The sequence below is a fragment of the Apium graveolens genome, chromosome 10, assembly GCF_009905375.1.
Source record: "Apium graveolens cultivar Ventura chromosome 10, ASM990537v1, whole genome shotgun sequence".
Classification (NCBI taxonomy): domain Eukaryota; kingdom Viridiplantae; phylum Streptophyta; class Magnoliopsida; order Apiales; family Apiaceae; genus Apium; species Apium graveolens.
In genome coordinates this window covers 118,990,080-119,005,819 of record NC_133656.1, presented here as the reverse complement: position 1 = coordinate 119,005,819, position 15,740 = coordinate 118,990,080, and the positions used below count along the sequence as shown (strand labels likewise).

Below are 15,740 nucleotides of genomic sequence, written 5' to 3'. Positions count from 1 at the left end.
GCGCGGGAAAGTTTGTTTATCTAACTACCAGGGGCTAAACTATTAACTGCACATATCCTATATTTACAGAATAATATAAAAAGAGAAATAGCTAAGTAATGCCAACATCCCCCCTCAAGTTGGAGGTGGAGGATTGCACGCTCAACTTGCTAATGATGTGATGATGTTGGAGACCAGTGAGAGGCTTGGTACAAACATCAGCAAGCTGTAGTGTGGTAGGAACATGAGATAAAGATATAAGACCTCCTAGTAGTTTTTCCCGGACATAGTGACAGTCTATGTCTATATGCTTTGTTCGTTCGTGGAAGACCGGATTTCGGGCTATATAAATTGCAGCCTGGCTATCACATTTTACTGGGATAGGTAAGATATCAGGTACATCAAATTCTTGAAGTAAACGAGAGAGCCAAGCAAGTTCAGCTGTAATTCTCCGTAGAGACCTGTACTCAGCCTCTGCAGAGGAAAGAGAGACCGTATGTTGTTTCTTAGATTTCCATGAAATTAGGCTACCACCTAGAAGAACAACAAAGCCACTGACAGACTTCCGTGTGTGAGCACATGATGCCCAATCAGCATCACAATAAGCTTCTAACTGAAAACCAGGAGAAGCACGTAAAAACAAACCTTGAGTTGGATTTGTCTTCAAGTATCTCAAGACATGTAAAGCAGCGTGCCAGTGTGGGACTCTTGGTGAGGACATGAATTGAGATAGGTGTTGGACTGAGAAGGCAAGGTCAGGACGAGTGTGAGTCAGAAAGTTTAGTTTTCCTACTAACTTTTTGTATAGAGAAGCATCTTCAAATATATCCCCTTGATCAGGTAAAAGTTTAACTGAAAGATCAAGTGGACTGACAACAGGAGTGCTTTGTGCACTATCAAACTCAGTAAGAAGCTCATGTATAAATTTTTGTTGGGATATAACCATGCCACCAGAAATTGCAGTAAATTCCAATCCCAAAAAATAATGGAGAGTGCCTAAATCTTTGATTTTAAAAACAACATCTAAGTAGCTTTTGATAGAAGATATCTCAGTATCATCATTTCCTACTACCATGATATCATCAACATAAACAACAAGGTAAACCACTGAAGTACCAGACTTTTTGTAAAAAAGTAGACCTGGCGGAATATGGATTTGGACCGGTTTTAACTCATTAAAATGGATTTGGACCGGTTTATGAACCAAAACCATATTTTAACCATATTGTATCAAATATGGTTATAATTTGGTTTGGTTTTATACGGTTATGGATTAAAATTTGGATATCCATATTTTTATATAAAAATTAAAATCTTCATCAATCAATTTTTAGTTGTTTTATTTAACATATTTAATTATTTTAAAAATATATATTTCTTTATGGTTAAATATATAGTAGTAAATTTTTTTGCTGATCAACTCTACTTGGCTTTTAGTAAAGTAGGTATATGGATGTTAATGAGCTAATGATTATAAACAATAATCAAGGCTCTTTGACTAAGTTGGATCAATCTCAACATATTTACACCAACTAACAATTACATTTGCTAACAAATTAAGGCAGAAATACAGTGGGAAATGAACCTGAACCTGCCAAATAAAGCCATACAGCAAACAGAGCTCCGAAAGTTTGAACTTCATAGAAGCACAAGCACATGCTCTTTTATCTTATCAAGCTATAATACCAGATGACTAACCAATGTTGGATGCTGATACAATTTTGATATTGCATATTTCACACACAGTACAGAGGAATAAAAGTACCAACACTCTCTCCGTTTAAAAGCAGCACTGGGAACTGCTGCATATCTATCTGAGTATCTGATCTTGTTGTCGACCCCTTTCTGTATCTCTGTTTTCATCTTGATTCTCTGGTCAATATGATGAGCACCTTAGTATTAGTACATATCTGGAAGATAAAAAGGCAAAACCTAAGAATATAGTGATAATTATAACATTAGTGCTTAATACCAAAAAGATAGAGACAATCTAAAAAACAATCTAAACTATTTAACAATATGCACAGTGATCAAATGAGCTGGTTGATGGTTCTAGCTAGTGTAGAAAAGTTTTTTCAATTAGCAAAAAGTAAAAGAGAGCATCATGGTTGTGACTTAAGAGTAAAGAAACTACTTGAAATAGAAGCAACAACAAAACAAGATCACACACATTTCAGTAAAAGAATAGAAAAATTTGAGAAACCATATAAGCATTTTGGATGCTGCAGAAGGCTTTACAAAAATTTAAATTGTGCACACCTAGGACATAAAACACAACAGCTATAGTTTTACACCAACAGTTTGTTCTACAAAGGTTAAACTGAAAATAGAAAATATTATTCTGCCAGAGGTTCAAGAGAATGCACCCATTAATCAACAGACCCATTAATCAACAGACCCATTAATCAACAGGTAACACAGTGGCCAGTAGTGTATTCAATGGTACCAATCAATTAAATAGCAAATCACAGGAGTTGCTACTTGTGACTATGTTTCTACCATAGAACAAAACAGTAAATAAGCATATTACCTTACAATAGCAAATAAAATAAAACATCAATTTTCCGGAGTCTGCAAACTAAGTACAAGCTTCTCAACATCGCCAATGGAATCTTCCAAATCAATTTCTTCATCCCCCAAAACTACAATAATTACATTATAATGTGTATTGAAAACTAAATAATGTGTAATTGAAATTAAATAATGCAACAAATTAAAATGGTATTAACTTTACCTTTAGCCCCATATAACCAATTGCGAGTGCATAATAACGCCTCTGCATTGTCCGGTGTAATAGAACCACGATACTTGCTAATAATTTGACTTCCAATACTAAAAGAAGACTCGGAAGCAACAGTAGTTATTGGCATGCTTAAAATATCTCGTGTCATAGTAGATAAAATGGGGTATTTGCTTTTATTTGATCTCCAAAAAGAAAGTACATCAAGTTTCACTCTAGCATCCAACTTCTCCATGTTTTGAAAATATATGCTTTCGCATATTTGAGGTACCATGTTCACTTATATATACTTGATCACATTTTTTACACCTAGACTTTTGTATTCCATTCTCCGTAAACTTATCAAATAAATCCCAAATTATTGACGTAGATTTCTTAAACCTTTTTGTAGGTCTACTAGTGGTCGAACTTTGTTCTTCTTCCATTATAACTTTAAATCTACATCAAACCAACAAAAAACAAAAAAAAATATAGATATGTACATTAGAATTAGACTGCCCAAATAATAACATATACATAAACATACCATGAAATATAAACAAATATGCATACGCTATCACAATTAGTACACTGTACACAATTTGACCAACACGCCTAAACATACATACATGAATCGAACATACATATACATAAATTCAACATACCCAAATATTTAAAATAACTCCGTCAAACAGAAAAAGTGAAGATGTGTGTCTCTATGTATGTTTAGGTGTTTGTAGATACATACCAGAGAATCAACTTGAGCTTGAGAATACGGTGAAAAATCAGCTAAATCTTGCTCGAAGATGAAAGGTAAATCAATTAAAGTTTCTTCTAATTTAGTGTAAAAATAATTTTAAGACCCAGGTGTATAGTCGTGCAGAGAGAGGGTTACAGTTTTGCTCGCTGAATGTCAATTGAGTCTTTAGGTCTTCGAAGTCTGTTTCTGAAAATATGGATATCACACATTTGATCCATATTTAGGCCCATATTTAGGAGAAATACGTGATTTTGAAACCAACCAAATCCAAATAAAATGTGTGATTTATTTTTGGGCCAAATTTTAAATTTTGGTTTGGTTTGGACTGAATATATGGTTTTGGGCCCATATTGCCAGGTCTATAAAAAAGCGAAGGATCATTTTTAGATACAGTGTAACCTTTCGAGAGTAAAGCAGTGCAAAACTTTTCAAACCAATTTCTAGAGGCCTGCTTAAGTCCGTATAAAGATTTCAGAAGTTTGCATACCAGATTAGAATCTGAAACTGAAAGACCTGGAGGTATTTTCATGTATACGTCTTCATGGAGATCTCCATGTAAAAACGCATTATTAACATCTAATTGATACATTTTCCAGCCTTTCTTGACAGCAATAACAACCAAACTTCGAATAGTGGTCATTTTTACCACGGGTGAGAAAGTTTCAAAGTAGTCAATTCCCTCCTTTTGGGTGAATCCCTTAACAACAAGTCGGGCTTTATATCGTTCAATAGATCCATCAGCATGATGTTTGACTTTGAACACCCACTTACAACTGATAGCTTTCTTACCTGGTGGAAGGGGTACTAATGCCCAAGTGTTATTAGCTTCTAAGGCAGAAAACTCTTTTGATATGGCTTCTTGCCACTCGGGGTATTTTGCTGCTTCCACATAAGATTGAGGTTCAGAAGGTGGTAATGACATAGAACTGATGGAACAACAAACAGATTGAATTGGCGTCATAGATGAAGAAGCGCAAAGAGAGGTGACAGTATGATCACAAATAACTGAATGACAATCAGAGTTATAAGGGTGGACATAGTCATTGAGATATTTGGGAATAATGTGATTTCTAGTGGACTGTCTAGGTTTGATAGGACTTTGAGGTGGAGGAGGAGAAAGATTAGGTATATTATTAGGCGTATCAATCTCGTAGTATGATTGATGTGGACTATGTAGATAAGGTGAAGTTTGAGAAATAGGAAAACTAGGTGTAGGAATAACAGGTGTACATGAATCGATAGAGATTTCTGGAACTTCGTGAGGGATGAAATTTGTGGAAGTAGGTGTAAGTGATGGAAAAATTCCCTCATGAAAGATAACATCTCGAGTAAAGAGAATTTGCTTAGTAGCAATATCAAGGACTTTGTATGCTTTCTTACCATAGGGGTAGCCAAGAAATATACAAGCTGTAGCTCTAGGGGTTAGTTTATCTCTAAATGGCTTCGGTATAGTTCTGTAACATAGACAACCAAAAGGTTTTAGGTGTTCAAAGTTTGGAGTTTGATCAAAAAGTAGCTCATAAGGTGACCTGTGCTGAAGAACTTTGGAAGGGAATCGATTTATAAGATAAGTGGCAGTTAAAACACACTCTCCCCAGTAACAAACAGGTAGTTTGGATTGAAATAATAGTGCTCGAGAAGTTTCTAATAAGTGTTTATGTTTGCGCTCAACTACCCCATTTTGTTGGGGTGTATGAGCACAAGATGTTTGGTGGATGATACCCTTGGACAAAAAAAATGCGCTAATTTCAAGTGAAGATCCCAATTCAAGGGCATTATCAGTTCTGATGTATTGAATATCACAGTTGAATTGAGTTTTGATCATTGAAATGAAGTTTTTGATGAAATTAAATGCATTACTTTTGCAAGTAAGCAAGTGTGTCCAGGTGGTTCGAGTAAAATCATCAACAATGGTGATAAAAGACTTGTATTTATTGTATGTAGGGACTTTATAAGGTCCCCACAAATCAATATGTACTAATTGAAATTTTGCACTAGAATGAACAGAATTACGAGGAAAAGGCAATCTATGTTGTCTGGCCTTAGCACAAATATCACAAGATTTAAGAGCATCAGAATCTTTAAAATCAATGTTACAACCAGATAGGATTTTCAATTTAGACAAAGGTAAATGTCCTAGTCTGTTGTGCCACAACAATACACTTTTATTACAATTAGATGCAGAACTGACATGCATAGAAGCAGGAGTAGTGAAAAGCTGAGAAGAAACAAAATCAGATAAGAGATATAGTCCTTTGCAGGTTTTACCAAGAACCAAAGGCCTCTTCTGAGAAGAGTCCGGCAAATAACACATATCAGATGTGAAATTAACAGCACATTGAAGTTGTTGTGACAATTTACTGATGGAAATTAGGTTATACTTGAATACAGGGACAAGTAGGACATTTTGAAGAGTAATACCATTAGTCAAAGGGACAGTTCCTAGATGAGAGATACTAATGTATTGGCCATTTGGTAAAGAAATATTGATGTGTTGTGTGAGTGACTGTAAGGAGGAAAACAAGTTTTTGTTTGAACACATATGGTCTGTGGCCCCACTATCTAATATCCATTCAGTACCCAAGAAATCAGAGAAACATGAAATAGGAGAGGATTGAACAGAAATTGTACCAGCAAAATTAGCAGATGAAGTTGCATGATCAGTCTGAGATGATGGAGATTGTTGACTGGCATTCTTGAGGAGAGCCATGAACTGAGCGCAAATGTCAGGAGTCAAAACAGCTGGAGTGATGTTCTTAGCATTGTCATTCGTAGCCACAGTGGAGGAACCATTATCTTGATATTGAAAATTACTATCAACCTGAGCTGCAAACCTTTTAGGCTTGTTAAACTTAAAGTCATTTGGAAATCCATGTAGTCGATAACATTTGTCAATGACATGACCTGGTTTCTTACAAGAGTTGCAGTGAAGAGAAGATTTCTTGTTGTCTGATTTGTTATATTGATGAAACTGTTGGCCTGGTTTGTTATTTGAGGCAATGTTGAGAGCAGCAGAATCAGGCAAGAATTGGCCAGTGGAATGGATTTCTCTTTGAGCCTCTTCTTGAAGTAGAAGACTGTAGACTTGTCCTAGAGAAGGAAGGGGAGATCTCATCAGTATGCTTCCTCTCATCATATTGTAGCTATCGTTCAAGCCCATAAGAAATTGTATCACTCTCTGATCTTGCTGAAACTGAGTTATTTTCTTAGTTGCCCCACACGTACAACCACAAGTGCAAAGAGGAACATTACCGAGAGAATCTATATCATCCCAGAGCATTTTGACTTTGGTGAAGTAATTTGCAATGCCAGAATTTCCTTGAGAAATTTCCGTCAATTCCTTGTGAAGACCGAAGAGTTGAGCACCATTAGATGTGCCGTAGCGTTCTTCAAGTTCCAACCACATCTGATGAGCAGTGGATGAATAGATCACACTGCGACCAATGGATTTGGATAAACCACCAAGAATCCACGAAATAACCATATCATTACACCTAGACCAGCTCTTGAGAGTAGGAGAATTGGAGGCAGGTTTAGGAAATGATCCATCAACAAAACAAACTTTATTTCTGGCAGATAAAACAATCAACATAGACCGTTTCCAATTACTGAATCCGGTACCATCAAACACGTCATTAACAAGCTTCATAGCTGGGCTATCAGATGATTGTAAATGTAGCGGATTATCATGATCAATGATAGCGGAATGAGTATGAGTGTTGTATTGAGAAGTCTCAGGTGTGTGATTATCATTAGTGTGAGTATCATTCGTATGAGACGAAGATGCAGCCATTGAAAAGTGATTCAAGCAAATTGACAAACACTTAGCGTGCAAGATGAAGAACAAAGTAAATTCAGTCAAAAAAAATTGATCTCAATGCCAAGAGATAAAACTCACACAGGAGAACAAAAACAGTCAAGAAATGATTGTACGAAGATGATAATGATCAAGAAATGAGAAATATCGAGAGGTAAAGCTTAGCTTGTGTCAAATCGAGCGATTGGTGAATTGTCAGCGGTGAAGAAGATGAAGCAGATCAAATAATCGCCATTAATTGTTCTGATACCATGTTGAGTAACCAGCTCATCTAAAATCTTAAGGTGTTAGAGGAAGGTCCCAATAGGATCATATATTTAACAAATAAGCATGGCCCACACAAAACCAGGACCTCGGTTAGGTGGCACAAAAGTTTCAGATTTTGACAGGGGGCTTGGGCTTGTGCACTGCACTTGCTCAATAAAGTAATAAAAATGAAGTTTTAATCGAAGTGGAACAGTTGGTCTTCAAATCCGGAAGATATGTTTGTTGCTTGCATGTATTAGCGGGGGGGCCCAGCTTTGCGAGAAACACCAAAAATGAAGTTTGCAATTGCGCCACCATCTCTTTCTCCCAGCTCATCTTCTTCTGTAATACAAAACGATAACCCTCTTGGTAGGATGTTATCTCAAACGTTCCTTTTTTATGAAAGGTCGAGAGTTCGAAAGTAATTGAGCATGCGAGTGAATTTATTTATAACAAAAATATTTATACAAGTCATCAAATGAAATAGCTAGCATAATACAAATGCTGATATGCTTGTGATGGTTGATATTCGCGATATCTCCATACTGAAAATTAAAATGCATATTATCTTAATATTCGGTCATCAAAGTGAAAGTGCAGCATATAAAATAGGAGTACTATGTGTTGATATTCGTGATATTTGACGACGTATAAAATACTCTGTCATCAGGCTTTTATGTTCATTTTTTTTTTGGTTTTTGAAAAACTGTCTCACTCTCTTCTACTTGTCCAGCTTCTGGTTTTTAAAGGAGGTTCTCAGATTACTACATCCTTCCTCCGGAGGTAACACTTGAACACCGACTACTCCCCTTCCTGTTTTCGAATTTTTCGTATTCGTTTTCTCGCAACTTGTTACTTGCTTGTCTTTAATCTCGGTGTTGTAGTTTTATGTATTTAAGCTTGAGCGAACTATATTTGGTTTAGAAACTAGAAACATGTGAATGTGTTTGTGTTGTTTGTGAGTTTATTAGTTTCTTTACGGATTTTTATTTCGTCCGTAATTTAAAATTGAGGACAGATTATGATTTTTGAGTTTTGCATTTTAATTTGCTTGACTGTGCTTAGTGCTTAGTGCTTACTGCAGAGATAGTTGATCTGGTCATTCATTGCTAAAACACAGTGGATTTCGGAGTGGTGTATGTTGTGGTAGGCCTGAGAGTTCTCACTTACGCAACGAGTTCTTTTGTAAAATTACTAATTGCCTTCACATACACACTTTTTGGCCTTTTTCATTATTGGATATGCCCAATATTGCACACTACTTGAAATTATTTCGATTGTCATTGCTTCGCCGACACTTTTGATGCCCGCATATTATCTGTATTCAACGATAAACCTGCAATCTAATTAGTCCTCCAAGTCTAGGTTTGCAGCAACATTTAGTCCATTGCGGTAATGAATACCAGTTTTCGTATGTTACCAATTTAAACTACATTAACTCAGTTTCTCTTTTTCATGTTTCCTGTTGCAGTTTGTTGCAGATACAAATAGTTCTAGGAGTGTATGATTAGCAAAAGATGATATTTTTTTTTGGTGTGTGCTGACCATTTATCTTAATATTCGAGTAATTATACTTGTATGTTTTCATGTCATGTAGGCTTAAACTATTTTGATTTTGTTTTTGGGACATTTGAATTAAACTTGTTGGCTGTTCAACATTATTTTATACTGGCTACCAAGTCAATGCTATGGATGACAATATATGTTATTTTGATGTTGAACACTTCACAAATTAAGTTTTCCAACCTAAATCCCTAACTTACAACATTAGGAAATTCTTGGCACTTGCACTTTCCAGAAAATATTATATTTTAACAATACTTATCAGATACTGTCTGATAGTGTCAACTTTTTGTTACCAACTATATACTTGACAATCTTTCCATTTCTGCAGCTTTGCTTGCATTTACAAAATAAGACTTATTATGTGTATGTTCCTTCATGATCTTGAATATTGCAGTAATGTGCGCACTTCATGCATAAGAGCCTTTCTTGGACATCAGATTCCAGGTGAACCCATCCCAGTCTGTTACTACATAATCATTTACATACCATCTTGCATTAATGTATATAATTCAAGTATACAACTACAATTAATTCGATACTTAGACGTTTACAGAGGTATCAGTTTCTGTCACCATCACGTCATCTAAGCAAATTATATTTAAGTGTTATGTATTATTAATAGGGTTAGATGCTTTTATTCATTGGATGTGTTATAAGCTGCTATCGCCATATACTGGATTCCATGATCTGTGATTAATTGTTTAATTTAACACATTTATGATGATTATTTCAATATCCCTTCCTCTCATTTAGTTACACCTGTTCCAAATGATATTGAATATTTAGATGATATTGAATAAGTATAAGTCTTCGAAATTCTATCAAATTGAAATGGAGTTCTACGAGATAACTTGATGGATTATAAGAAAGCTAGATTATACCAGTGGTCCACGTGGCACAAAATTGTGATCGCATTGCACTTAAATATAGAAGACATTTGCAATGTGCATAATGTAACACTTAATTTTCTGTTTCATTACTCATAAATTTATTTAATGTGCCTTGGGTTTAATAATGCAACAATGACTAGTTTGCTGAATCATCGAACACGCGTAGAGTCTAAGATCCAGAATAAATATGCTCGGCATCTTGAGCTAACGTGCCCTCTTACTTTTGCAGGCTTGTGGTATCAGCTTATGTAAGCCTGCTGATAGCATGCCTTACCAGGTTGTTGTTCTAAATGAAGTCACAAGTGAAAGTTGCTCTGGCCTGTTTCATTAGCTTCATTTGGATTCAACACGGTCTTTCTGGTTAGTATCAGCTCAATGTGCTAATTTTATACTATATTCGGTGTTATAAGCAAATATCTAGTTATCAACCTACTCTTTAGTAAGATTTCTTTCTCTAACCTTCTCGTTATTAAAATTTAAAAATGGGTGGCTTAGTTAATAGAAAAAAAAGATTATATTAAAGTAAGATCTTCTTCATATTTATTGATTTTATTTATGACTAAGACATACATGGATGGGATGAGTAGCAGCTCTTTCTCACTTAAAAGTTAAAGAAACTTAATCTACCATCTATGTGGCAGATGTACTTCCTGATGCATCAAGCGGAAACAAGTGGACATGTACTTGTTTTTCTGCCTACAGAGGGAACCAGAGTGTTGCTCATATAGCAGACTGTGGTTCATCATGCAATTGCAGTTCCGGTAGACTATTTCATTTATATGTGATGGTTATTATACTCTTCACTTGGTTTCTCAGTACATATTTACATGCTATTAAGGAAAGCGCGAAATCCAATGGTGGTTTAAAAGCTCTGATATATTAAAAAATCATCATTGATACAATAAAGGACCAAGGAGATAGAAACCTAAAATCAGTAGGCTATTTTTTAAAAGATTTAGTACCTGCAAAGAATCAAGGCTCCCTTCTTTAGTAAACCCCTTTAATTAAACTCTAATATATCAATATGTGCAAAATAGAATGTGAATGAAACAATCGATTCATGTGCATCTGCAGAAGCTACTGATGAGGGTGCATTTTTTTCTTATTGTTGCATATGTTTAACTTATATGGACTAATTCCTCCAGAGTTCAGACTTATCTAATTTAGTAAACTATATTGAGTTTTCTTTGTGCAAGTGTGTAATTTATATTGTCCCTTTGCAAGTAAACATGTATATGTATCACAGACAGATTCATTGCACAAAATATGTTTCTTTGTTTGTTATGCCTGAATTCAAGGTTTTCTCTTCATGTAAATTCAATCAACGAATGACAGTGACGTTTTTGCAGCCACAAAGACATCAGAAGGAAATAAATGGGTATGCCTATGTGCTGGGGAAGGAATGCCTAAAACGTCTACAGACGATAATGACACTGTCTGCTTTACGTCCTGTGATTGCAAGTCAGGTATTTCTCTTATACTTGAAAGAAATATTAGTGATAAACAATGTTATTTTCCCTTGTCTCGATAGTGACCATTATACTGTATCAGGATATTTCTCCTTACATGATGCATTATATTCATTTAAGTGTAACTTTATTGTCTGATAAAAGTTACATACTCTATTAGTTTCTTTCTATAACCTTATGACAAGTAAAGGCTTATGTAGATTTCAGAGAGACAGTATAAATTGACATGTTGTTCGCGTATGGGATCATCTTGTTCCTGCTTTGTTGGTAAAGAAATCTCAATTCATTTTAATCAAACACTCAATGGCTCTTTCTCTACTATTAGGACCACAACTCTACTACGAGGTCACTACTTTTAGAGGTATCTAGCTGCATTCTACCGCTCTAGCACAATTTGATATCAGCCTTTGAGTTAAAAAAGAGAGGCACACTCCGGTTCAGTCGGTATAACCATTTTAATATCATCAAGTGCTCCCAGATATTTTTGTAGACTTCTCGTACTAGTTATATAGCTTTGAAAGTTACACAGTAAAGACATAGTGTTTGATACAATTTATCCTTGTCTTTTCTACTAATTTTTCCCATAACTTTGCACCTTTTCCCGGTTTATGTAATTTTTGTTGTTTCTTAACAGGGTCTACAGCTGAGGCAAAGTCTACAGAAAAACGAGAGTCCAGCAAATTTCTTGTGCTTATTCTCTTGTTTTCTGTTATCGTGACGGCTCTTGTCTTTGCTGCTTTTTGTGTATGTTATTTCTATCGAAGAGAAAAACCTATTGCACAACGTCTTTCCTCCTTGGACAAAGAAACAAGTTACAACAGTGCATCCAACCTCATTAGCCATAATGCAACTTTATTTCCAGAATTTAAAGTTTACATAAGCTCTGCCATCAATCCTCTTACTGGTATGATCGGAATTTCTGAGTCTTTTTTTAATTTATTTTGTTGCATGTCATAGGTCGGACAACCAATATTAATATTTTGCGTACTTAAGCACTTCCACCAATCCTCTTACAGGGAAATGGACATCATATTTAGGCATTAAAAGTATGCTGCTTCCTTTAAATTTGTCATTATTTTGAAATTTCTAGGAATTGGATTAACCGTCTGTTTTAAAAGATAAAGCTATTAGCTTATACAATTTGTGCCACGTGAAAATTGCAGAACAAGTGGTAATGTATCACCATCCACTATTTATCTTTGCCCTGATCTTCTTAACCTTCTTTGCAAATTTATCTCGTTACTTTTTTAATTTATTGTACTTAAAACTATGCCTTTCTATGTACAAACTGGCCTTAGTACTGTCTTTAGTGTATATATATCCTGTAAATGCGTCTATCAATCTTCTTTGTATGAATATCTGCAAAGTTTATCTGCTGTTGAATCTAGCATTGGGTCTTTTCTCCTCCGTCTGTCGTATAATCTTTAATTTGTATGTGTTTTTGTATTTTTGTAATTGAAATGTATGTTAATTTCATATAACTGCAGCTTATTGTTCATTGTACGATGTAGATGTTAAAGAATTCATTGATCTCATATGTCATGCAGGATGCTTAAAAAAGGCTTCACTCTTCTCCAGGATCAGAACAGGAATGATATATGGAACACTTGTACGATTTTCATACTCTGAACTGGAAATTGCAACAAACAAGTTCTCCAGCTCTAATTTGATAGGAATAGGGGGAAGCAGTCATGTGTACCTGGGCCTTTTCAAAGATGGCAGTAAAGTTGCAATTAAACGGATGAAAGCTGAGGGAGAGATGGGCGTTGAGAATAATTTCATCACAGAGGTATTTAACAAATTTCCTGTAATATCAGCTTAATGCCTTGGAGCTCTCTAGTTTAGAACTTATAGGAGATGTGAAATCCAAGACAATAATGATGTTTCTGTTACTTTCTTACTTGTAAACCAATTTCTCAGATTGAACTTATATCGCGATTGCATCACTGCCATGTAGTACATTTGCTTGGATTCTGCTCAGAAAACCAAGGAAAGCATACAGAGAGGCTACTAATATTTGATTACATGCCAAAAGGTAATCTGAGAGAATGCCTGAATGAGGCTACAGCAGAGTTTCTTGACTGGGGTATCAGGGTTTCTATTGCACTTGGAACTGCTAAAGGTTTGGAGTAGCTCCATGAAGCAGCTGCACCAAGAATTATGCACAGAGACATAAAATCTACAAACATTTTACTAGACGAGGATTGGAGAGCTAAGGTAAGGCGACCTGCTACAGTTCTGGAAATATTAATCGTAATCCAATTCCAATAAATAACATGTATGTTGTTAACGGATGTATAGATAAGTGATTTAGGCATGGCTAAGCGTTTGAGAAATGGTGACCTACCAAGCTCTTCAAGTTCTCCAGTTAGGATGCAAGGGACTTTTGGCTATATTGCACCTGAGTATGCAATTGCTGGAAGAGGTTCTCTTAAGTCGGATGTTTTTAGTTTTGGAGTAGTTCTTCTTGAATTGATCAGCGGTCGGCAAGCTATTAAAAAGTCTGCTGGAAAGGAAGAAAGTCTTGTCATATGGGTATGGTTGCTCATCCACATGATATATAGCAAACTGCTGTCTTCAGTATGAATCTGTAGAAGTCATAAACTTCTGACAGTCTTATTAATGTGAAAATTGTTGTGTAATTTCAATGTGATTATCAAGTAAAGGTCCGACCACGACCGTCTGGCACTACATTGCTTTATAGTCAAGAAAGATAGGAAGGAATGGGGTTCCAATTCCATACACTCTAATAATTAAGCCAAAAACTAATGCATGTGATTGAAATTCCGATTCCTGTTAATTGGGCTTATTAACCGTGAACCAAACACCTTCTTAGTTTTCTACTTAATTTGAGCACTCATCTCATTTCATCTAATTACATCTCATATTACTAATGTGGTCTATGCTTTCTACCATATTTCAGGCTACTCCTTGTCTGCTCGATAGCAAGAGAGTAATTTTAGAGTTGCCGGACCCAAAACTACAAGGGAATTACCCAGTGGAAGAGATGCACATAATGGCAAATTTAGCAAAAGAATGCCTTTTTTTGGACCCCGAATCTCGACCAAGCATGAGCGAGGTTGTTCAAATCCTATCAACTTTTGGCTCAAGGAAATGGCGTGGGAGAAACTTTTCTTTTAATCAGAAACAGCGACAGGTATGAATGCTTTAAAAAACAAATTGCATGCTGAGACCCTGTCTCCGATTCCAATTCTTCCGTCTTTCTTCACACCCCCATAATTATCCGGAAACTCTAAAAACCTTCCATCACCTTCAAATAATACGTCCTTCAAAAACGCGTAACACTGAAGGTCAAGTTTAATATTATTGATACTATTGCACGTCCTTCCATTCCTCTTAAATTTCTTGAATTCATCCATGCACTTGCACACCTCTAACACTTCAAGAGTTTAAACAACTGTATTATGGTTTGTGCAGAGCTCATCAACTTGTCGTCTAGGAAATAAACCTGCAATTGAGATGTGTACCAAACAGACTGAGGTTGCTATTGATACAGAGGAGCTCAGGTGTTTCACATCCAATCAATCTCCACCTGAATGTTCATTTCTATCGAATGAAATTGTGAAGAAACAGATGTTTCATACTCCAAATGCAGGAAGTTTTGATTCTCAATATGAAGAAACACTGGACATAATGGAACCTCAGTTTGAATCTTTTAGTGTTCTACATTTAAGTGACACTTCAGAGTTGCATGTATCTTGTAGGCAAAAACATTGCTTCCAAGTCTTAACACAATAAAAGAGTTCACTATAAAGGTACTAAATTTATTTATTTTTAGTGTATACTAGTATTTTAATAAAAAAACACAATTTTCTATACATTTTAAAGTACTAGCTGTAACCTGGAGATTAGATTCAAATGTACAGGTTACATGCATGGAGCCATGGACTATGTCTATGAGACCATCTCATTCCTCCTAACAGTTTGAGATTTGAAATCTTAACCTTATTTTAGTATAGGGAAAATTATATTTTACATTTCTTAACTTTGACCCAAATTTAATATTATATACTTATTTTAAAAAATTGCATCTTTTTTTTGAAACCCGACACAAATAACACTACTTTTGGGGTGGTGGCCTTATATGTCACTTTGACATAGAAAATGACCCAAATTGTCAGTTTCTGAAAAGATGGCCCAAATTGTCACTTCATAACGGAAGTTCGTCTTCCGTTTTGACATTTTTTTTTAAAAATTTAAAACGGAACTTCGTGAACCGTTAGAATTAAGTAAAACGTGGTTTCGTCCGCCGTTTTGGGTTTTTAAAAAAAAT

The 15,740-nt window shown here is 35.4% G+C and overlaps 1 protein-coding gene and 1 pseudogene across 4 annotated transcripts; one reads left to right on the top strand and one right to left on the bottom strand.

The window, feature by feature from the left end:
- Positions 1 to 1,473: 1,473 nt before the first annotated feature.
- On the bottom strand, positions 1,474 to 7,839 carry LOC141689818 (uncharacterized). 4 transcript variants are annotated; one of them, XM_074494230.1, is made up of 4 exons: positions 6,090 to 7,839; positions 2,714 to 2,811; positions 2,510 to 2,621; positions 1,474 to 1,889 (listed from the first exon to the last, which is right to left on the bottom strand). In XM_074494230.1, the coding sequence occupies exons 1-3, from the start codon at positions 7,249 to 7,251 to the stop codon at positions 2,511 to 2,513; spliced, it is 1,371 nt and encodes a 456-aa protein (XP_074350331.1). In that variant the 5' UTR covers positions 7,252 to 7,839; the 3' UTR covers positions 1,474 to 1,889; position 2,510. The 4 variants fall into 4 exon arrangements, with proteins under 4 accessions (XP_074350331.1, XP_074350332.1, XP_074350333.1 ...); XM_074494231.1 differs by having other exon boundaries at positions 1,474 to 1,851; XM_074494232.1 differs by lacking the exon at positions 2,714 to 2,811.
- Positions 7,840 to 7,985: 146 nt separating this feature from the next.
- LOC141689817 (receptor-like serine/threonine-protein kinase NCRK) lies at positions 7,986 to 15,285 on the top strand (annotated as a pseudogene).
- Positions 15,286 to 15,740: the final 455 nt, after the last annotated feature.

Bases quoted from the DNA above. Each gene is read 5' to 3' on its own strand.
- LOC141689818 (XM_074494230.1), bottom strand. From the start codon at position 7,251: ATGGCTGCATCTTCGTCTCATACGAATGATACTCACACTAATGATAAT. The intron at 2,812-6,089 runs GTACAATTTCTG...GTCTTCTTTTAG, and splicing joins TTCATCTGCTAATTTTGCTG to TATTGGAAGTCAAATTATTA. The intron at 2,622-2,713 runs GTAAAGTTAATA...TAATTATTGTAG, and splicing joins TTGGTTATATGGGGCTAAAG to TTTTGGGGGATGAAGAAATT.